Source organism: Halyomorpha halys, unplaced genomic scaffold (assembly GCF_000696795.3).
Source record: "Halyomorpha halys isolate HHAL.00 unplaced genomic scaffold, Hhal_1.1 Scaffold477.1, whole genome shotgun sequence".
NCBI classification, from domain to species: Eukaryota; Metazoa; Arthropoda; class Insecta; order Hemiptera; family Pentatomidae; genus Halyomorpha; species Halyomorpha halys.
In genome coordinates, this window is record NW_027113379.1 from 253472 (window position 1) to 278835 (window position 25364).

At 27.6% G+C, this 25364-nt stretch overlaps 1 protein-coding gene across 2 annotated transcripts; it reads right to left on the reverse strand.

Annotated features, from left to right (window-relative positions):
- Positions 1 to 8333: 8333 nt before the first annotated feature.
- On the reverse strand, positions 8334 to 24675 carry LOC106683308 (facilitated trehalose transporter Tret1). 2 transcript variants are annotated; one of them, XM_014424682.2, is made up of 5 exons: positions 24535 to 24675; positions 12774 to 12851; positions 10332 to 10406; positions 9879 to 10250; positions 8334 to 9601 (listed from the first exon to the last, which is right to left on the reverse strand). In XM_014424682.2, the coding sequence occupies exons 2-5, from the start codon at positions 12795 to 12797 to the stop codon at positions 8600 to 8602; spliced, it is 1473 nt and encodes a 490-aa protein (XP_014280168.1). In that variant the 5' UTR covers positions 12798 to 12851; positions 24535 to 24675; the 3' UTR covers positions 8334 to 8599. The 2 variants fall into 2 exon arrangements, with proteins under 2 accessions (XP_014280168.1, XP_066907005.1); XM_067050904.1 differs by lacking the exon at positions 12774 to 12851 and having other exon boundaries at positions 24535 to 24669.
- Positions 24676 to 25364: the final 689 nt, after the last annotated feature.

Below are 25364 nucleotides of genomic sequence, written 5' to 3' on the forward strand. Positions count from 1 at the left end.
TGTAAAATATGGGTACATTGGAACAGACACCTCTTTATTACCACTCACATTCAAATATATATTAAATTCTGAAAATCTTTTTGACATATTGGTAATCTAATTTCCAACTCCTCCAACAATTCCAAATTGAAATAATAAAATATGCTTTATTCAATTATAGTAATCACTTCATTTTCTGTTAATAAAAGTTTTATATTGTGTTTAGTTGCCTTCAGTCTTTCTCTAGGTAATCATCATAAAAATATAAATTTGATGTGTTTATTTAAATATTGACAGTGTCATATTTTTCAACATAATATTTAAAAACCATAAAAGATAATAAATGGTATGACTGAATTTGGAGATACCCCATGAAACTTTTAAAGACTGGATAATTTAGAATCATTCAAATTAGTTTGATAGATATTGAGGAATTTAGTAATTTATTGAGTATCAATTAATTTTTTTACTTTTAAAAAGCATTTATTAAGCAATTAACAATAATGTACATAAATATAAAAAAGAAGGATAGTCTTCATTAATCATCAATCAAATAAAAACTACATAAATAACTACAATATTTATATTTTATAAAAAATAACAATAAAATAAATAACAGAAAAGATGTCAGTTAAATATTATGGAAAGAACATTCATAAGATTATTTAACTTTAGCAGTCTGTAGCCAATATAAACATTTAATTAATTCTTAAATTTATGCATACTATGTGGTCTTGAATCTTATCATAAATCTTTATGGGGATAGGGATCAGAAATAATTAACTCATGTATGCGCATATGTACAATGCATTATGTTTCAAGAAACATTTTAAATTTATGAGCTATATTTGCAAATACAAAGTTGGCTTGTCAACATGTAGACATTTCAAGTACATTATTTTGAGTAATACAAAGAAACTTGAGCATCTAATAGAAATATTCATTGAAAGACTAATATCTAAGAAATAATATTGTCATAAGATGTAAAAAAATACATTCAGTATGTAACAAACATGACAAAAATTTAGTTTTATGTTGTTTCATAGAAAAGTTTAAAGCTTAGACCGGAGCGAATATTCATTTACAAGTAAGGTATTGTCATTTGCATTTAAATATTTATAAATTTTGTATTTAGAACATCTGTTATAATTAAAAAAATGAATTACGGAAGACAAAAATGTAAAGCCCAATGAAACCTACCATATTACATTATCACTTAATCTTAAGATACAATGATATGGGGTTTGTTTACTTCCTAATTTATGATGACCAATCCAAATATTTACACAAAGAATTTCACCTAATACTAGAACACCAATTAAAAGCATCAAGTTACTAAATCCTAGGACGTCTATATAATAGAGAATCATTTTAAAAATATTATTGTCTTTACATTTCAGAGCTCGAAACAAGGCCACTTGGCACAGACTTAACTTATTAATTTTGGTTATATTTGAAATAGAAAATTTCCCTTTTGGTATATTTCTGTTCAAAGATCAATGAGAAATAGTGGCATATAACTTGTCGAGCACTGTTTACAAATAAACTCATCTCTAAAAAATCACTAAGTCACAAAAATTAGTATTAAAATAATAAACATGTTTTACTTGTACTGGAAATAATAATACAAAGTAAGTACATCAAGGATTATTCCATTTAATTCTAAGTACATGAGCATTATACATTTAGTTATAGCTTATCTATTATAACTCTCAATTAGATATTAATATGATTGAAACATCAACTTATATACATTAATAACACCAATTCTGCAATAAATTCTTTATTTTTGTGGTATTGGTATCTAAGCAATTATGGTCAAATATCTTACAACATTCATTTACAATTAATTTTTTAATAACATAGATTTAGTACATATATATATATTTTTTAATGGTCTTAAATGAACAGATAGAAAATTTACCAAATTAAATTGGCATCAAAACCTGTTCTATCCCTTAGTACAAATAAATTTCAAAGTGAGGTTGAATTACATCTGGAACCTAAAAATTGCTGGGTGACCGCAATAATTTATTTATTGAATAATAATATTTAACTGTTTATATATAGTTCCATCTGGATTAAGCCACCATCAGGCAGTTTTAAAAACTTATTACTGTATGTATCTTGTATGACCCATTACACTTATAATATAAATAAAGATTAGTTTAGGAAAATAGGTAATTAGTAATAGGAAAATAGGCAAATTAAGAGTAGTAACTGTGGAATAGATTTGTCTAGGGGATCGCCTAATACTATATTATTGATTACAAGATTTATTTTAAAGAAAATAGAGTAAAGACTATGTAAAGCACAATGAATGCCAATATCTAAAATATAAATTATAAAGGCCCCACTTAGTTTTTAAACATGTACACTTTACACTTAATAAGAAAATCAATGTTATATTTAATATTGTCTCATGAATAATCCAAGAAATAGAAATCGTATTCTACTTATAGTGGGTTCAAGCAGAAATTTCTTAATATAGAGAGATGCTATAAGAAAGTGATTTTAAGTTAAATTTACAGAATGAATTTGATTCATATAGTTTGTCCATATAGTCCATTTAACTGTTTTTTCTATAATGTTATTATACAAACTATTGAATTAGAATTTTTTAATAATGTTCTTGAATGAAAGTTAAAATTTATTTTACTAATTGCATTCAAGAAAGTGTTTCATACAAAAGTAATCTAAGCGAATAATAAAATATTTTTAAAAATAACTTGTTTGCTGATTTTCAGTGTTTTAATAGTAATGTTTAAAATAGCTGAGAATAAATTAATATTTTTCCTTTTTAGTTTAATTAAATATCATAAAAATATTTATTTTAATATAACCAGCAATATTTTTCTTATTTAACTGAAACAATGTATATAATTAATTTATATTACACTGATATATGACAAAATTAAATTATTCTTTTTTATTGATAACTTGTAACCAAAGCAAGTATCCATTCCAAAATATTTAAAATCCCAATCTCATTAAGGAAAAAATACTTATCTCACTTTATTTTGAGGATTTTTAAAATTTCTTAGCGAAAATAATGAAGTTTAGAATTGTTTGTATAATGTCTATGAGCTAAATATTATATGGTGTATTATCTACACTTGTAATTAAATAGATCACAATAGGTCATTAACGTTACACAAAATGCACTTTTAATATGATGCTAAGAGTAACTAATTACTTAAGAATATCTAATAATATATGATTGAAGTTCACCATTAAATTTACTAAAACCAATCACCAATTATTATTCTTACTTGAATTTATTTCTACCCAAATTTATCTTTCTTTGTGATCATTATTAAGTATAAAATTATCCTTGTTACTATAATCCAAAAGGAATCAATATTTTAAATTTCCAGACACTTTTGAATTCTTTCTCCCCTTCTCTTACTATAATATAGGCATCTATGTATACACACATAGAAACATACAAATATAGGAGAGTCAATTACTTTGGACCCCTCAAGAGCACTCTAAGGTTCTACCTTTCCAATGCACGGATTTAAGCACTGTTTTAGCTATTTTGAAAAATATATATATATTTATATATTTACCAGCTTATTTAAGTTAAGTAATTATTTTCTGTTAAGCATTTTTTTTTTCAACATCCATTAATTGTAGTAATAGAACCAAATTTTCAAACCAATTTACTTATGGAGTCAATATTGTATTTTTCAATTTTTTTTTTTTCATCATGGAATTAAGATAGTTCTCTTATTTTGATTTTTTTCATTTCAGATTTCAGCTACAAAATTATTTCAGACCTTTGATTCATAGAATCAAATTATATTTCTTTTAAATATTGAAAAAGTAGATAACTCCAGTTTATTTATTGTCCGAAATTTTCATTAATTTATTAATTAAGCCGAAACTAGGAAAAGGTATAAATAGAAATTTATTAACAACTGTTTAATCTTAGTTTCGATACCTTAACCCTTTCAGAGCATAGTAATATAAATATTCAATTTAAATTTCTTATAGCAATACTTAAGAATAGCACAATTTAATCTTTATGGTTATTGAATTTGAAGCTATTCCACTCATGTTATCAATTCATAATATATTGGGAAAATTATAAGGTGACTCTCATTATTATCACATTATATAACAGTATTACATTTATTATGAAAAAACCACAGCTCACAAAGTTAACTCCGTTAATAGGCTTTAAAAACTTTTAAACTATTAAGTAATGCAAGTGCTTATTGTCGCATATTATTATCAATCAATATCTAACTTGAACAAAGCTCAGTTTATTTCATACATTCTTAGAAGTTTCTTTTAATTCTATAACTTTTTGAATGCTAAATAATGAAATTAATAATTATTTGGTCACTTTGGAAATATTTTTGTTGTTTAATAAGACACTAAGAGTATATATATATTCTTGTACAATCAAAGCCAAATAAAACTGAGTGATTTTATTTGTACTTTATAATATCTTTATTTAACCATTATTTTACAACTCAAGGAATTGTTTTAACTGACAAAAATTGAAGTATCACTACCTTTTGCAATTCAGTTTCCAATGCTAAAGTAGATAGACTTCTAAACAACAAACCATTAAAGAAAATTAGGTGTTAGGACAATTTTAGTTTAAAATTATTGTTTTTGAACAAGGCTTCTTTGATTTAAGAATTATTGTCATTTATTCAAATAATAGAAATATAACACTAATATTTTACTTTTAACCTATTTCTGTGTTGACTGAATTAACATATTATACATCAGTAACCCAAATTTTCCAAGTTTTGAACATTTTTTCTTTTATTAATGTAAATAATATTTAATTAATATTTTTTTCAAGGATGAACCAACAGACTTGTATCATTTACAGAAAATCTTTTCTTCGACCAACTTTTTGCAGTACTTTCCAACCTATAGACTATAAATTTCACTTTGGTAAATTGAAACTATTTATTATAACTTTTGATTTTTACAATAAAAGTCTTATTTAATTGTCAGCACAACCCTAAAAGCTAATTGGAAAATTATTTTTGAAAGCAAATATTATCGAATTAGTGTCAAATGATTTTTTTTTTTAGCATATAAAATGTAACTATCAACTATAACTACCTTCTGATATGAAATTCAACTAAATATTTTGAAAATTCACTTACTTTTGTATATTTCTATTCAAAGAGGAACAGGTAGGTTCTTAATACTTTATTTTTGTTTTTTTATACTGATCAACCTGAGTCAGTAAAAGCTAAAGATTAACCCGTATTATACAAAGAAAATTTATATATTCAAATCTTATTGTATCCACAAATATGGATTTATAATAAAGATTATTGTTTCAGGTTTATAATATAATTTTTAAAATATGAAATAATATTTAAAATACTGTTCAGGCTTGACAAGGTTTTCATTAGTATTTATAATTACATAAATTTATGTAGTTGGCTAATTAAGAGTTATGTCCATAACAATAAAATTCAAAAGCAGTTATATTATAAAACCTGTAATAGTTGTTATTTTTAATATCTGCAAATATTTAAACATTTTTTGTACTCTACATTCAACACAACCATCTATTACTTATATAATGTTTTTACTTACCAGTTAAAAACATTTTAAAATTAAATAGTAAAAAGATATTTATTTTATTTTTCTCAAAATTACAAAAAAAAATTATCCTGTTTTACAGAAAAAAATTCTCCACAAATTCCTAAGCTGGTATTTAAAATTAATTCATGGATTATTTTTTTTTTTCTAAAAAAAAAGTAACATTTAGATATAATGTAACTGTGATAAATGTGTTTACTTTTGATTACATCCATTTTACATCCCATTCATTTATTTACATTTTTGTTTTTTACTTTACAATATGTTATTGATGAATAAGTTACTTTGAAAATTGGATCATATATTAAAATTATAATTATGATGAATATTAATGGCCTAGTTATTTATCCTTGTATTTTATCAGAGGGAAAAGGTGAAGCTACTCGTTTGCAACAGAAACTATAGTGTACACATGGACACATATATAGTTATACTTACATAATTATATGTGAATGTGACTGTTCCATATATATTTATACATATGGGGAATGTACATGAAAAATTAAGTTTTTTAATACTATTTATTGTCAAATTATTTTTGGCAATAGTGTGATTTTAGATTTTTTCTTTTTGTTCAAATAAGCATTTTTTCTATCTTTATTGAATAGATCATTAATTAAAAAATCATACCCTACAGCATTAGCAAAGAATACTAATATAATAATCTAAAGTATTCTAATTATTTCAAGATAAATAAATAAAATTTCTTCTTATAACTAGTTAAAATGATAATTTTCCTACTTTCTTTATATATTAAATAATAATAATACTATGCGAAAAAGGCACCACATTCTGATATCATTCTAATTGTTCAGAGTTAAAAATAATGAAATAAAATCATATATATAGTTGAATATTTTTTTAATTATCAAATATATATTTACACATTTTTTTTTTCGATTGTCTAAGGAGAATGATTAGAAAATCAACTCACAAATTCTTCTCTTGTTGATGATAATAGTTATACCTAATTGACAAATATGGCTTTAAACCCAGTGTAAATTTAATACTAATAAACATGTATCATAAAAAAATGACATCTGTGAAATTCACTTATAAGATATGGGTTACAAGAAGAGGTAATCCTGGAATAATGGAACCATCTAACAATTTTCAAGGAATAGTAAAAGCTCTTCTATTTTATTTCTATCAAAATGACCTAAATTCTTATATTGTCACACTTTAACCACTTGTTCAAATATTTATAACTGTATATACTTTGTTAATTTGCTTATATATTTAAAATATTTTTTAAAGTTATAATTATTGCAGTAACTTAGGTTGAAAAGTATTTGGAATTATACATACATATTAATTTTATAATTTAATAAATAAAAACTCTAGTCTGGGATTGACAGAATAAGAAAACACATTTTATTAATAATTTCATATTTCGAGAATTGAGTAAAATAAAATATTATTTCTGTATTTATATTCAACTAATTACTGATGTAATTAATATATTATATAAAAAATAAAATCAATCAATAATCAAGATAATTAATAAATATGTCTTAATATTTATCCTCTCATTATTAGCGCTCAAATTTCATTCAATACTTTTGAATCTGATTTGGTGTTCCTTATTCAAAAATATTATAGAAATAATGTAAAATATATTAAAAAAATAGGTACTTTAATAGTTTTTTTTAGAAGATCAGCATCTAATATAGAAGTTCATAAACATGATTTCTATTAGCAAGCAGCAAATAGATTACAGCTCAATGAGTATAAAATATAGCTTTTAGGAAACATATTTACATCTACATTTATCAAACCTTTAGAAAGAGTGTAAGAAATAGAAATGAAACTGATAATAATTAAAGCAACAAGCACTGGTCTGCATGGCCTTAACACTTGTTTTGTAAAAAAAAAAAATTGTATTGTTGTTCTTTCTTTTCATTCCCTTTGAAAATTTCCCAGTTATTTATTTCCAATATTTTTCAAAGTACAATGTATGTACATATATTTCTTTAAACCTACTCATAGCAATCACAGAGCTTAGAATGTATCACAGCCAAGTTTTATTATTATTCAGATTTTCAAACTAAAAAAAATATTGTGAGCATTTTTCTTAGAACAAAAAGTACTTCATATATAAAATAAATTATTTAAATAAAATTAAATACAGAAATTTTCTGATAAAATTATGAACAATAAATTGTAAACTAATCTTGATAAATAAAAAGAAAAGACCATTTCACTGAGTTTTGTGGAGTTTATAAGTCTTCCTTACATTTTAAAATAATTTATTATTTGAAAAATCTTACAAAACATTTTACATTCAAAGAAATCTTATGCTTGAAATAAAAGAAAAATATTCTGTCAAGTTTAATGAGTTTATTTAAGAACAATAAGTAATAAGACTTTTTAAAATAATTTGTAAAATTATAATTTATTTGATTTTAATCATCTCATTTTTACAGAATTACTGCAATTCATTGACTGGGAAAACATTTTTAGATTTTAAATAGACATATATTCAATTGTTTCAATCATGACTAGTTTTAAACCGAGATGATTATATATATATATATTTAAGATTTTTTTTCCAATTTTAAAATGTCATTGCTATATTACTATGACCATAGGAAATAAAATGGGATACTAGAAACAACATATAGCTGTGATGTTTACAGAATATTAATAATAATGATTTTTGTACGTTCAACAGTTAAATATAAATGATTGAATAAAGTTACAAATGAAAATATAATTTTTATGAAAGATGTTTATTACACACAAACATTTATGTAAAATGGTCAAAATTGAAAATAGAAAAGATTTTGAGAAAATTCAAACTTGAATAAATGAAGTAATAGAAAAAAAGAAGGCATATAAATTGTAGTAAAATTCATTTCAATAGAAAAAAAAATAGAGACATGCTCACAATAAAATTATGATATAAAAGTCGGTTAATTTTTGTGTTAATTTTTCAAATAAGAGGTTTAATTATTGTTTAAAATTATTAGAACAAGTGGTTATAAACTGTGGCCCTCATATTACTGGTTATGAATTTATTTATGATTCTCATTCAATTGTAGTAGTTAACATTTCTTGAATTCATTTCTGACAAATCTTTCCCCTTAGTTTCTGGTACAAAACATATTATGAAACAGAGGCTTCCAATTGAAACTGCTGAGTAAAACCAAAAAGCACCATGAAGACCAAATATTTCTTGAAAATCTACAAATGTTTTAACTCCTACAAAAGCACATGCATAACTAAATGAGGTTGCTAATGCACTTCCTAATCCTCGGTATTCTAATGGAAATAGTTCTCCAATCAGTAACCATGAGATAGGGCTTATACCCATTGAAAATGCTACAGTAAAAACTAACACACAAAGAAGTGGAATCCAGTCATACTGAGCAACAACTAAGCCTCTGCTTCTATTAATATTTTCATAATATACAAAAGAACCAAATCCTGCCAGCGCCATTGACATGAATACACTACTAGCAATTAGTAAAGGCAACCTACCAACTGTATCAATCAATAATCCAGACAATAATGATGACAACAACTGAACAAATGCCACAGCAACAGCTCCACTGTGAGGATCCATTGCACCAAATGTTTTTTTGAAAATAGAAACAGCATAAAAATTGAAAGCATTTGCTCCAGAAAATCTTTGAAACATCATTAAACCACATGTTACAAGTATTGGGTTTAAAATAGTTATGACAGCATGTCTATTAGGATTACGAAATCTATCAGAATGAGCAGCAAGGACATTATTTCTTATTGTCAAAAGTTCTTTTCCAACGTCTGCATGTGGTCCACGAAACCACTGTAAGGATCTGGCTGCTTCTTGCTCCTTACCAACTAATACTAAATAACTTGGTGTTTCAGGCATGTAGGCAACACTTATAAAAAAAATTAAAGGAGCACAGCCAATAACCATGGCTAATTCACGCCAGTCAAGGTAAGCTCCAACTGCAAAGCTTATTAAAACTCCCACATGGCCAAATATTTTGAGCACAGCACTCAAACAACCCCTGATGTCAGGAACAGCTATCTCGCTGATATAAACCTAAAAAAATATATATAAATTAGATATAGTTACTAATATTAACTAGTAATGAATCAAAAAAAATTTTTTTTTTATTAATATTAATAATGAGAAATATAATTATATAATTCTTTACAGTTTTTTTAATATAAATTATGAGTGTACTTTAACATGTAAAATATATAAATTCACTCCAATGTTATCACCTTTGAAAGTTAAGTGCTGAAATTAAAAAAGCAATAATTAAGTGATAGGTTATTTAGAATATTATTTGTGATATTTATCAAAGCATAAATACCTGAGAAACCATAAGGATTATAGCACAGCAAAAACCTCCAATAAAACCAGTTGCAAACATCATTTCAATATTCTTGGCAAACACAGTCACCAGCCATGATGCTGAAAATGGAATGGAAGTAATTAATAATACTTTTCGCCGACCAAACTTCATAGCTATGCCACCAAACATTCCTCCAAAAAGAGCACCAAGGAGCGATAAGCTTGCTACCCAGGATGCTTGCTGGGGATTTATTGTTAGGATATTGGTAAAGTTGCCAGTATATATAGCAAACTGTTGTTTCTCTTGGAGGGAAGCGATTGCAGGTGAACTGTAGCCTTTGCCTAAACCTGCAGCAAGGGGCCCCAAAGCTAGAGCTAAAGCAGCAAGTACCTATAGAGCAAATGTTTTACATTTTCATCATGATTCAAAATTGTATGCATTAAATTTCATACAGAAAAATACATTAAATACCTGAGAGAAATAGTGTGGCTTTGTATTGGAAGCTAATATCACAGTCCTCTCACTTCCATTAACCATTACCTCTGCCTAAATAATATTAAATTTCATCAGTATTAAAATTTTTTAAAGCATTTCAGCAAGAATTGAAAATTGAAATTGTATATTTAAATTCAAATTGAATAAACTTGAGAAATTAAGAAATTCATTCCATAATGAGTACTTGATCATTTTAAGCATTATATAGAGTCATGAATAAAAATATGGGAAGGTAACTTTGTTATAGATGCTTAAGAGGATCAGCATAAAACAAGATTATGGTATAAAAATTTTATTAATAAAGAATAGGTTTTTAATTTTGGTCATACATAATGTTGTTTATTTGGTTTAACTCAGTATTATTCTTAGCTGTATATTGAACAAGGAAGTGGAAGGGGGTGTTAATGAGATTGATAAAATAGGCAATATCATCAATCACATTAACCAAGCCTCATCCTTATGGAACTCCATCCCTTCCAACATCCGTCGCTCCAATAACCTCCCTACCTTTAAATCCCGCCTGTTCAATCATTTCTTATCTATTCAGACCCCATAAAATTGTAAATTAATATAACTGTAAATACGTATGTTAACTATTATATCATTCTTAATTATTTTTACATCGTATTCTTTGCTCTTTTTTATTTATTCATTTTTTTTTTTTTTTTATTGTTCAACTGATAAAAGTGAGAAAGTAACCTATAATTATTTTTTATATTGACTGTTTATATTTCTGTGTATTTTTTGTTTAAGTATCTCTGAGACTCCTCAGCCCTTACCTATTGATTTCTCTGTATTATTCTAAATGGACTCCTCCCAGAATATATAAAATATTATTATTATTATTATTATTATTATCATGTGACCAGCATAGTAGCTTTGTGTAGGTGAAAAATTTGATGATTTGGTTTTTCTGTTTTATTTTTTAATTTAGTTTTTTTATTAATATGCTTTTAATGCCTTATCGATTTATGTTCTTAAACATATCATCATTGTTGTTTCAATCTTTGAAATTCCAGAAAAAGAAACAGATGAAAATCATTCAATATTCTACATAATCTAACACTCATTAGGGGCTTTTCCACTTGCAGTACAGGATTTTTTTAGAATGAGATTTTCAGTCAGAAGATATTTGAAATTTAAAGTGATATATTTATCACATTATTTTACTAGTTATTCCAAAGTTGTGTAGCATAATATAAATAAAATAAAATAACTATATATTTTTACCATTTATTGCACCACTTTACTATTCAATAAATTTTTTTGTTTATCAAACGTCAAAGTCAAATTTTTAAAAAAGTTATTACAGAAAAGATTAACTTATTTTATATTTATAAATACAATATATATAATTCTATTCACATGCCTCTGGAAGTTTATTTAAGTCAGTGTGTTTTATTTATTAAGGAAAAATATTTTTTATACATATAAACCAATACTAAACAATCCAATATCCATATCATTTACTCATTTGCACTCCTACTGAAAACTTTTCCTATTATATTACAAAATTCCAGAACTGATTGGTTGAATGGTGATATTAATGCCAATATCATAAAAAATCATTAATACTTCATCTTAAAAACCGGCTTAGTAGAATAATCACATTCTCTTATTTCATATAACATTTATTTGAACGAAAAATATTTTCAAAATCCTTTTACCTGTAAAAAACTTCGTGAATGAATTACTAGGTAAATTTGGAAAAAAACTGAAATGAGTTTAAGTATTAAACCAATTTTTTTCTTACACAAATCCTTTCACACCCTGGTTGCCTTATGGAGTACATAAGGCATTATGCCTAATAAATGAATTTGATCAGAAATAAATGCCTACACTTTATTAATTAAATTGTTATGCCATAACCTTGTTTCCTAGGTTGTTCTTACAATTATCCAATTATTATGGCTATTCTCCTACCAAGCACATACCAAAGAATGATATTATTCAATATTGCATCAAAATGTTATTTTAAATATAAATACTACCCTCATATACAGCCTCGTAGCAAAAACTGTTATATGCAAAATATGTGCCCTTACTGTAGAAAGATTGAGAAAAATTAAAACATTTTTTTAAATTATATTTGTTAAAACTAGTTGTTATATATTTTATTATATTATATAATACTTGTTAAAACATATTTTTGTAGCTAATCGTTCTCATATTGATATCAAGAAATAAATTTTAATATATAAAAAAGTATCTGATTTTTTTGTATTTAATAAATAACTGGATGACTCAATGAGAAAATAGTTTTTCTCATAGACCAATAGTATTACAGTGACTTGAATGAATTTCAGTTATCTAGAAATTTTATAAATCTTGGTTACCTAATTTTTTTTTTTAAATACTTTTCAACAATTCAGAACCTATCTAAACTTGTTTTCCATGCAGCCGAAAATATTTTCTTACCTTAGCCTTCATTGGGTCACCCATAGCGTAAGATATAATGCTAAATATTCATGATAAAATTCTGCTTATGTTCCCATCCTGAAAAAATTTTTGTGGTTACCATATGGTCATGAAATTTTATATTAGGTTTGTAGGAATCTTTTTTATTACATCTGGTTTTTGGAATAATTATTACAGAATATATTAATAATAATAAAGTTTAGCGAACCCATAGGTTCGATTCCGTAGCAAATAATTATAGTTAGTTTATAGCATTTATTTAACCCCATTGAAACTCAAATATTCAAGCTGAGACTAAATATAATCCTTTCATCTACGTCTCGGATATGTTCATCGGATGTTTAACCTTGGTTCGTACTTCTTTACTTATTAATTATTTTGTTAAATATCCTAATCCATTACATGTTCTTTTTTATCAACTGGGTGCTATTAGATCAAAAAATTTTGTTTCTTTTATATGTTCTAGACCCTAGATAATCAAATTAAACTTTTATATTGTTATTTAAATTTATTCCTTCATATAAATATGTCCAGATCAGTTCAAATTAGCGTGAATAATCTTTAGTACATTAGAGTATATTCGATATATATTAGTATATACGAGATTCCTGGATTGTGTGTGAATTCTTTACATTTTCCGGATATTTAATATCTTATTCCCTTGATTAAAATAATATCTGTGTGTTTTTAAAATTTATTATAAGTATATATATATACTGTCTTCGTTAGATATCTGCCAATTATCTAACATAATTTTAAAGTAAAAATAATATTAATTCAGCTATTTCACTTGATTCTTAATCAAACCGACGATTTGTTCCTTTAATTTTCTCTTTTGGCAACACACGAATCACCAACTTTTTTGATACTTCCCGAGAAACGTCGTCATGGGTGAGTGAGGTCTGGTCACACCACTTCTCCTTCCCCACCCAAATAATTTAGAAACCCAAAATTATGGGAAATTACAGAACCTAACTCGGCCAAATTTTTGGTAAAACATTACTTATAGACCTCATTATGCCCAAAATAACTTATAAACGTTATTTAGAGAGATATATTTTCAGAAGATTTATGGGGAGAGAGTATATTTCAGGTATACCCCTCGAAAAGTTGAGAAAGTAAAAATTGTAGGAAAATTTTAGATTTTTCTCCCCTCTCAATAAATTTTTGTAGCAACTTCATTGATGGTAGCTGAATCTTATCCATATGTTTGTAATCTCGCTATTTCCCTCTGAAGTTTCTAAACTTCAAACTTACTCTTAACTTGTGAGGTAAATTGTTTTCTTATCAAAAGAGTTTGGAATTTTTCGGCAATCAAGTTTTCGAAAGGAAAACTGTTTTCTGTTCTCTTTTGTATAACAACTTTTTGTCAAAGTATGTTTTATCAGGGGACTCGGAAAAGCGATAGAAGGAAAGAAAAGAAGCACATAGGAAACTAGAAGTATAAGAAAGTGGGGAAAACTTTTACTCGAGTTAGGCAGTATACTATGGCATAAAGGAGTCAGAAGATTTTGGTAAATAGGTATTCGAGGTTTAGAGTGTCAAGGAAAGGAAGCTTAAGAGATAAAAAATAGATGTGGTATTTGATCTATGTTATGTTTCAATAGTATGATAACAATTAAAGATAAAGTTGTATAGGATTCAACCAAAATGAACAGAGAGGAATAGGAGCTAGGAAACTGGAATGGTAGAATTTTAGTTTTACAGGAATACTTCCAATGAAACGAAATAGAAATTTTTGGTTTTAAGAAAAATAGTAGCATACTATAAAATAAATAAATATTTTTAATTTGACCTAAAATATATAACGCGTGTAAGGCATATAAAGCACTAATAAAAATAATTATGTGAAAAGTAGTATAACCATTCAAATAAAAAAAAAAAATTAGCGGCTTAAACAAAATTTATTCTACTTTACTAGGAAAAGGAAAAAAAAAATTGTAATTCTAGGTGGTTACAAGATCGCTCCTAAAAGAATCCAATATAAAAGATATAGTGGATATCTGCAACCTGTCCACCACTGCGGATAACAAACATCAATTTCAACACCGCATTGGTTGTTCTTCCCAAGTTGGGCAGTATCACGCTGTCCCGTGGTTTCGGTTTTGTGAGAAAATTACTAAAACATTGACAAAACTGGTGGATAGTTCGAACCTTATTGTTTGTTATTTGGTTTCCATAATTTACTTAAGACAGGCAGTCTATTTATTATTTTCAGTTGTAATTTTGTGAAACTTTGATTATAATATCGACTTGAAATAAAAATATAATTAGGAAATAAATGATGTAATATTACTACAATTAAATCCATATAATATCAAGTTTGCTTTTTTTTTTTTTTTTTGCCTTATCTCAATTTAATAAAAAAGCATTTTAGCTAGGATTTGGTATCAATTGTAAAAATTTATTTTACACAAGAAATTTATAAAATCTTTATTTTTTATGCTGATTTAAATCGTTTTAATTATTTTTAAACATCACTTACATAATTTATTATGTTAATTCAGTTACTCCTAATTTAAATTTTCTACCGCACCTTTCACTATGTTTATTTATGTATTTACTTAAATATTGCCTGTTTTTTGATAACTTTATTTTGTATAATTGTTATCTCTACAATATTATATTTTATCTTCTATAAGTATCAACTATTATCTATTTAATTTATTGTTAAGGATATTTCTAAGTTTGTTTATTATTATTTTATTTCTCTTTTGATATTTCTCCTAATAAGGATTGTTATCTCGTTTTGTTTTTTAGCTCTGATGGGGCTGAAATTCAGTTCGAAACATCGGTACAAATAAATAAGTATTGTTAATTTATGTTTATTTGCTGACCGCACCCCCCGACCATTTTCTCATATCAAAATTTATTTAATTATTCAAGTTTTAATATTATCGAAACATTAATCCCTACTGTTTTATAGTAGGTACAATTAGCCAAGAGAATAACGTAGGTCCATCCATTGGAAAAAATATGACATTATAGAACAAAACATCTTAATGTTTAACATACATGTTAAAAATCGTTTTGTTTTATTTATTTGTTTATTTCCAGGCCACCTTTGTGGGCCTTAAATTGTTGTTTAGTGTTTTTAACAATTAACAAAATGGATATACAATGTCAGGCAAACGACTCATAATTTTTATAATGATTGAATAGTTGTGAATTTTTTAAAGTAAATAAATAACAAAAATAAATCGCTTAAACAATAATCAAAATAATATGCATACAAAATATTAATAAAAATGATCAATGAAGAAAAAATATTATTTTTACAATGAAAACATGTCTAATAATTATTTTAATGAAAATTAATGTGGAAATTATTTATATTATAACTATTATTATTTTTAGTTTCAATTCTGGTAATAATTTATCGTTATTCCTATAATGATCAATTCGTTTCAATTTGTAATTATCTGATAAATAAATAGAGTTTTGAAAAGGAATGGAATATGTAGTTTTATATATCGAGTTGTGAAAAATAGGTAATCGGCCGACCCTGCGTGAAAGATTTTGTGAATATTCTTTTTAACAAGCAATTCAATAACATTATGGGAAAAAAAATCTTATCTTATCATTCATATTTTATTATGAGGCATGCTACATAAAATATAATTTTAAAAATTATTCTGGTGCTTTCGTTCAATTCAATGTAGTAAGAATTGTGCGATAACTGAATTAATAAAACGGATTTAATATTAACACACCGGTATATTCGTAATACATAAAAAAAAAAAAAAATAATAATAAAAAAAATAATTATGATAATAATAAATATAGGTTCGGATATTTACGATTGTTTAAAAAACTAGAAAGTAAATAACTTATTATAATTTAAATCAATTTTCAAGAGCAAAACAGGAGGGCGTTAAGTTAAAAAAAAAAATAATCTGATAACTTTAAACAAACTTCTAACCTTAACTTCGAATTTGCATTTAATATTAATGAGAACTTTTCCCTTAGAATGCAACTGTAAAATCAAACTTTTGATACCTCCTCAGTTTGATTAGGAAGAAGGTATTTTGATTTTATAAAGTTAAGGAAGCCAGTTTTTTGGTTATTGTTGTTATAATTTTGTATAAGTATTATTTATTCTGCATTTTAGTTCAGAATGAAAAATTTAGTTGTGGTAAATTTATTTGTTAATTGAAATAAGAAAACCCCTTTTTTTTTTTTCTAAATACCGAAAAATAAACATTTTGTCAATTTATTTTGGTAAATATCATAGACCCCCTGCCCCTCTCATGAAGATAATCATTAACAATTACTTTATACTACTTTTAACTAGCTTCAATTTGAGCGATGGTAGAAATCTGTGCGTCTAATAGTTCCTAATATTTATATACAGGGTGTTTCAGGGTTAAGTGGCCAAACTGAAAATATGAATTATAAACCTCAAAACAAGAAAAAAAATTCTCTGAAGGTATGCCCGCAAACGCTCTCTTTAGGAGATACTCACACCTAAAGATTTTCATTGTTATGAATTAATTAGGTTATATGAAATAAATACGACTTATTTATTTGTTCCAACTACTTTATTAATTAAACTTAAACATTAAATTCATATTAAATGTTGTTCAAAGTGATTTCCTTGAGCATTAAGACAGGCTCGGCATCTTTCTTTAACAGCAGCAGTGGCCGAATTTGTTTAATGTCACTCCAAACAAAAAAATCCAGTGGTGTCAGGTCTGGAGAGCGTGCAGGCCAAGCCATTGGTTGGGATAATTAACATTTAGCCATTGTCATGGACCTCTTCCGTAATGTGCAGGACAACCATCTAGTTGAAGCCCACCCGTCCCTTCTCAGTAGTGGAATATGTTCAACTAAATCATAGAAATCTTTATTAAAAAATTCCAGAAATGTTCCCGCATTGAGTCGAGGCAGCGAGAAATACGGACCTATTAAAATATTGTCTATTATTGCACTGAAACTGGTGCTGAAAATGATGCTCACGAATTACATGGGGATTTTTCTGTGACCAGAGGTGATTATTTTTCTGATTGAAGAAACCTCTTCTTGTGAAGATAGCTTCATCTGTCCAGAGAATGTTTCCTGAAAATTGTGGGTTATGCTCAACTTGATTTAAGTACCAATCTGAAAAATATCTTCTTTGCCGAAAATCTTGCGGTAATAAATTTTGCACCCGTTGATAATGATATGGGTGAAGCCCATCTGCAATGAGAGTTCTCCATACTGTAGTTGGCGTAATATTTAATTCTGCTCCAGCTCTTCGTACACTGCCAGTGGATTATCATCAAAATATTGTAATATGGTCGCATTCCTTTCTTCTTTTCGTAAAGGGGCAAAAATACCATCAGCACGTGGTATTATAGCAAATGTACCAGTTTCTCTAAGACTTTAAAACCTGAAGCTAAAGATAGACTTGTTTGGTAATCTTCTATTCGGAAATCGCCTGGCATATTCACGACGGGTAGCATTAGCATTACCATTGCAAAAACCGCACACAAACACCATATCGGTATATTCACTATTAGTATAAATTAAAGGCATAATGATGAGTACTCTGCGAAAGCCCCTTTCAAACTGATAAGTGTTATTGACAGTTCCCAATGCTAATTCCAAATAGTATTAATCCTTATGTTGCCAATAGTTGTTAAAAACTATTTTATACGGTTAAGGATAAAAGGGTATGTTAGTATTCTATCTAATCCATCTCCTAAACAAAGCGTTTGCGGACATACCTTCACTTTGAACAACATTTAATATGAATCCTAATGTTTAAATTTAATTAATAAATAGGTTTTATTTATTTCAGATAACGTAAATAACTCATAGCAATGAAAATCTTAAGGTGTGAATATCTCCTAAACAATGCTTTTGTGGACAAACTTTCAGAGGAAATTTTTTTCTAGTTTTGAGGTCCTTAGCTCATATTTTCAGTTTAGCCACTTAACCCTGAAACACCCTGTATATATATCCCGATATATAATTTTTCAAATACTGGCATTTTTTCCAAATATCAAAAAATCATCATTTTGTGTATTTATTTTGGCAAATATCATGGAAACTACTACTCCTAAGAAGATAATCGTTATAAACTATATTATGGTACATTTATGGGGCTTCAGTTTCAGTAGGAATGATGGTAGAAATCTATACGTCCAAGATATTTGCCAAAATAAGTCAAAAAAATGTTGATTTCTCGTTAGTAGGAAAAACAACTTTTGGTTCCAAAAATAGTATTTCAGGAACTATCTAACGTACAGAGATCTTTTCTAACATACGAGCAAATGTCATTGAAGATCATCATTATAAACTACTAAACTAAATTACGTTTACCTAACTACTTTACGTCAGTACGTTTAATATTTTCTGAGATACGGTTTTCAAAATGCAAACTCCTACTGGAATGAACTTGCAATAGTTCAATATTCACTTTTAAAGGACATTTACTGTTTCGGTTATAAAAAAAAAAAAAAAAAATATGTTGTCTTTCTTTTTTATTATATCATGTAAAAATATCATGTCCGATCACGGATTGATTAGTATGCTGTGTAATGTAACAATCCGATGTATTTGGGCAGCATGAATGTATAAAGCATTTCTCTCTCTTTGTAAAAAAATGAATCATTTTCTAACAAGAAATAATATGCATTTTTTTATAAGAAAAAAAAATTAATTTTTCAAAGTTTGTATTTCATTAAACCAATAATTTTTTAATAAAATGTTTATTTTATATTTTAAATAAATATTCATATACATTACTACTTCATTATTTAATTATTTCAATTTAAAATTTATTAATAATAGACACTAGATGTTCCATGATTAAACAACCTGTAATAGCGATCACCATGAGAATTCTTTTTCGTGCTATAAATTTACGAGTATTCAATAAAATATTGTATAAATGTATTGTATAAAATATTGTATATATGTGTCAATACATATTTTATAATTAAACGTTAGAACTGTAATTATTTTCCTATTTTTTTTTGTCATTTCAAAAACACCCGGGGTAATTTTTCGATGACATAACATGTCACTCCTTTATATGTTTTCGGAGGTGCGGGACCTGAATTAGCAAACGATTTTAAAATTGAACGTTCGCGAACCGATATACTACAACTTTTCGGCTTTCTAACGTGTTTGGGCAACCTTATTCATTTTCAGAGATGTAGAAAATGAAAATGCTATCGTTTGTAAGATGGTGCGCAGAGAAATTTAAACACACCAAGTAAGATTTATTTTTCTAGACAACCTGAGAGAAAATAAAATTTGTAAATATTTGGTAAACTGTTTATAAGAGTATCTCTGTTCTAGAAAAGAGTTCCATTTATTTATTTTGTGAATTTATTCTATATTTTAAATAAATCTTCATATACATTACTACTTCATTATTTAATTATTTCAATTTAAAATTTATTAATAATAGAAGTTGATATGTTTTTGTTTAAAGGCATAAAACCCTTTGACCATTAAGGGCTATTTCAAATAATAATAGAAGCTATTATTTTAATTGTCATTACTTGTTAATTGCTCTATCAAAATTTTCTTGCTTCCTAAGTTAAGTGCCTTAAAATGAAAGATAATTTCAAAAAGAGGATAGGACAAGTAGAGACAAACAAAATCAAAATAAAGTAGCTTCCATCATTATTGGAATAGTTCAATTATTATTTGTAATGTTATTCTAAAGAGATAGTTGTAAATTACTACAAATGAATTTAAATTAAATATTGTGTAGTTTCATATAATATATAAGAATATGTTAATAAAAGGATTAACAATTGATTAAAAAAATATATTAAGTTTAAATGTAAATGTTATTCATGTTTTACTTGAATATACGATTCTATATAACCAGAAAAAAAAGTTATTATAAGAAGAAGGTTTAGAGGTAAACCCTCCTTTCTTCTTATCTCTGGCTCGGCTTAATCCATCCGACTGACCCAACAAAAGAAAGGTATGTGTTTTCCTTCCTTCCTACCGCTATATGCAATTTAATGGTTCTTGTAAAGCCACAGTATTGTTTGTTCTGAATTTTATTTAAAAATATTATATAAATAATATCAGAAACTATTCGACGTACTGATTTCCATCATCACTGAAATTGAAGCTAGTTAAATGCTGTATAAAGTAAGCTAATGATTATCCTCTTGGGAGGGGCTGGGGTTCCATGATATATGGCAAAATAAATTCAAAAATATTAATTTCTCGTTATTTGGAAAAATAACTTTCATTAAAGTAATCAAGTAACAATAATGGAATTTTTACCTCAATAGCCCCCCTCCTTCAAAAAAACTTTTCATTTTTCTAGTTGCAATTTCGTTTACAATTTCTATATTGGAGGTAGATGACGCCTTCAGGACGCATCTGAACAAAAAAGTGTCTAATACGAACTCATCTTAAAATCAGAGTTAATAAAAGAATCCATAAAATACATTACCTCATACCATTAGAGAGTAAATTAAGAAGAGAGTGATATAAAAGGTAAGATACCAAAACGGAGTGCGTCTGAGGAAGTCCTGGGACGAATTCATTGTTGAAGAATCCAGGGGTATAACTTAAAGGGTGGCACCGGGCAAGGTTAAGCGCCACTCTGCAGATGATATCAGCCATTGAAATGAGAGGTGCCCAGGGAACCACTTTGGAGGAAGCAGCTAAAATGTATATTGGCTATTCATACCCCACAGGGATAATACGTCCCAGAATAAAACAGAAAAAGAAAGGGTAAGACGCACCACGTCCCTTCCCCCCCCCCTCCCCGGTACCGACCTATACCCATCGTGGGACAAATCTTTGTGGATTGGTAGAGAATCCGTAGTAGAGTTGCAGAACCCCAAAAGGTAGATGCAGTCCTCAAGAATAGTGCCCCTTATAGTGAGGATGACCTATTAGGTATCTGCAGTGAATAATTGAAAAAAGAAGTTATCTTAATCATCTTAAGATGTTATGTTAATATGTTCAATCTGCTATCTAATATAAAATTCAAAATTTTCATATAATTTCTATTAAAAGCATACTTTAGTGCTTTGCTGTATTGACATCATTAATCCTTTAAAACAGTTTAAGGATCTGATACTATTAATAGTTAAATGATTTTCACGTGGTTGAGCTAAAACCGCTTATGAAAGCGTCTTTATTTACCCCTATAAAAATCAACTTATTTTTTGTTACAGCCTAACCTCACGACTAGTCCTTAACAAGATTTATTAATAAATTATTTTATGAATTAACTGTTAATTAATCAAGATAACTGAATCGAAAAAACCTTGATCTGTTTGGAATAGATTTTAAATTGAAAAAAAATGTTGGATATTGATTTTGAATCTTTCTTAAATAAACGAATAGCAACATTTTCATTTTTTTTTTTTTTTTCATTTTTTTCTTACCTCCTAATTTATTTTATTATCAACATATTCATATATACAAGTGACTTAAGTCTAATTATATATATACAAATTTACAATTTATCTTGTTTTGCTTGATGGCAATATAAGATGTGGAAATATATAGTCCACTGAAGGCAGTTTATACATTTATTGGCTTAGTAGCCAGGGGGCTAACATAGAATAGGGAGGGACCATTCCGGCTGGTGGGAACATTTTCATTCTTTTACGCTAAGATTATATGTATAATATAATTATTAGAAAACAAAATATCTGTTTGGTATTTTCAATTTCTGAAGATTTCTCTTCACACAAAAAGACATAAAACATAGCAATGGCTACAAAGAACGTATTAGCACCAGCCATACACCCACCAGCGGTCTTAGTTGAAAGGTTAGTAACCAGATATCCCTAACACCACTAGCCATTAAGGTGAAATGAGGAGCTCTCTGGTATTCAATAGCCGAAACACTAGAAGGACTATTTTAAGGAATTAATTGCCACCCTCGTTTGACCACAGGCCAGGTTTATCAACACTAGATCTAAGGGTAGTACAGAAAGGGACTACTCTGTAACCTTGTTACCCGTCGCATCGAAATTCCGAATCGGTAGGTGAAACTGACTGTAAATACGGAAGTAACGAACCGAAGGAACGGCAACATCAAAGAAGATCCCACTACAATGGATTCTTTCTGCAACCGCATAGTTCTCCATGGATTGATTCTGACGAATTTTTTATTATTTGTGCTTTACAAATAATTACCTAATTTTTAAAAATCAAAGAAATTCAAAAGGTGTCTGATGTTAAAAATATTTGCTACAAGAGCCTTTATCAGAAAAATCAGACAATATTAAACAGTGATTGGTACGGATAGTTTCTGAATTCACAGGCCGTTTTTTCAACAACATATCTATAAACACGTATCTAATTTTAACCAACAGACGCTATTTCATCACGAGTTTTGAATATCATTTAACTACCGAGCCACTCTAATTTGATGATAATGGAAACTTCTATTATAAAACACCCTTGGTTTAGACACAAATAAATTATCAACATATCTTTTTGATACTTATAGATCATAATTTTGATACTTTACACTGCACTCTATTGTGGATGCAATGTCACTCCAGGTAATTTCCCAATAACTTCCTATGAAAGTGGAAGGTTGAAAACTTTACTTGTAATAAGGAAACACCGAAGGCATACAAAGCTATATGCCTCTTACCTCTTGTCAGCATGGTCGTAAAGCACATGACTGTTATCAGCAAGACCGGTCCAGCGAGTCTACCAGGGCGATTCGGCTCAATCTGTATTAAGGAAACAGTGAATGCGCTCCTGAGGGTGCAATGAGATTTGGAAAAGAGGGCGGATAATTACGAGTTATTGGTCTTATTTTACATATCTCCCACCTTTAAAATTGTTTGGTGGCTCTTGTATTTTTAGGTTTGTCACAAAACCCGGAATCTTTTTTTTTAGCAGAGTCGGACTTCCTCCGCCTAATAGAAGAAGAGAACTTTCCTTTCTTCAGTGAAGTCATCTATGAATAGAAGGAGGTAGTGGGCCCACCCGATCGACATTAGGAAGGGTTCAGCTACCAACCAGCATCAGCAAACTACCAGAAGAATCCGTTCCGGACGGATGTGCACCAAGAGGGCTGGGACTACTGGACGGATGCAGAAAGACCAAGGGTACCTCCAGCATTAAGGTGCGATGGGACATTTATGATAAACTATAAATATTGTACCAAAAATTAAAAATATCAAAACATTTTGTAATAATAGAAAAGTAGGAAAATATATTATTGATTATTAGCAGCAGTGACAAATAGAACCCCGGCATATTGTCAGTTTTCCGACTGTCAAGGTTTTGTCTCCTCCGGCTTACATTTAGTTAAAAATACTGTTCTTGATCCTACATACTAAATCCGCCTCCAACGAGTCCACATCTCTTTGGTTCAGTAGGTTTTCTGCCACTTTTTATTCTATTCTGGCTATAAGTCGGTCGCCTCCTTTGAGAAAATAGTGAACGGAAAATTTTTTTTACATAACTTTCGACCAACGTGCCCGGGTTTCGGCACCAGTTACGTGGCAGTCAGGATAAAAACTGATAAAAAGGCAAATTGTGGCCGACTAACACAGAGACACAATAATTAATGAAATTTTACCATCGCCGAATGGTTTCATCTATGTTTTTAATAGCTTAACCAAATTTACTCATAATAAATTAAAAACTATTCAACAAGTTTTCAAGGTTCCGAACTTATGAAATATTAGAGTATGATAGGGGTATATGGGGTAACCATGTATATATAGGGGTAGGTTAGGATTATTAACAATAATTTTTAAACTATTTTTTTTTTCTAGAAGAGATAGTTTATGGAGAAAGATTTAAATTAACTCACTTTTTTGGAGTTGAAGGTGCATAAGTAATTTCTGTTGAGGTTGCCAACTTGATTGGCAATTGCTGATCTCATTATATCAAGGTTATGGAAGCTTAATGAAGTCAGTTGCACCTACAAGTTTATTTTCTTTCCACCATCCACTGCAAACAAAATAAAAAAATATATAAATACTTTTTAAAATTGATTTACATTAGAACTATTAGTTATTTCTAATTTTTGTTAAGTTTTCGGCTGGATTATTAATAATTAGAGACCGTATTTTCGTGCAATTGTATCTTTTGCTCCCTAAGTTCAAATAATAAAAAAATTAATTACCCTGGTCAATATGTTGAAAACAACATTTTTTACTTGTTATTTTTTTAATTAATGGTATATTCATTTGTAAAATCGCAAATGAAAATCTAAACGAAAGAACGTGCTATGTGAAATTTTAGGGAAAATTGGCGGGGATGTTTCTTGGATGAAAAATAATATTTTACATTACTTTAGAGAAAAATTTTTTTAGCCTACTATTAGTTTATATAAACTTAAACTCATTTAATACAATCAACAATTTTTACTTCCTATGCAATAAAAAAAATTCGATTTGTTTTAAATAACTATTAAATAACTTTCTAATATAATGTGAACTATTTTTTCTCAGCTGCTAGGGCATGTTGGTATGAACCCTTGGTTATGATTCTGATACTTTCGACCTTATGTTACCATAAAAAGCTTCATTGAAACCGGTGATCCTACGTGCGTAGCGTTCTATAAGACTTAAATAAAAATTTGATCTTTTGTCAAATTTTAACAGAATGGAGTATTAGTTAATCAATAACTTGGAAACA

Excerpts from the sequence above, each read along its gene's own strand:
- LOC106683308 (XM_067050904.1), bottom strand. The coding sequence starts at position 24,606 with ATGAGATCAGCAATTGCCAATCAAGTTGGCAACCTCAACAGAAATTAC. Across the intron at positions 10,407-24,534 it reads GCACCTTCAACTCCAAAAAA|GCAGAGGTAATGGTTAATGG; the intron begins GTGAGTTAATTT and ends AATATTATTTAG. Across the intron at positions 9,602-9,878 it reads TAATCCTTATGGTTTCTCAG|GTTTATATCAGCGAGATAGC; the intron begins GTATTTATGCTT and ends ATATTTTTTTAG.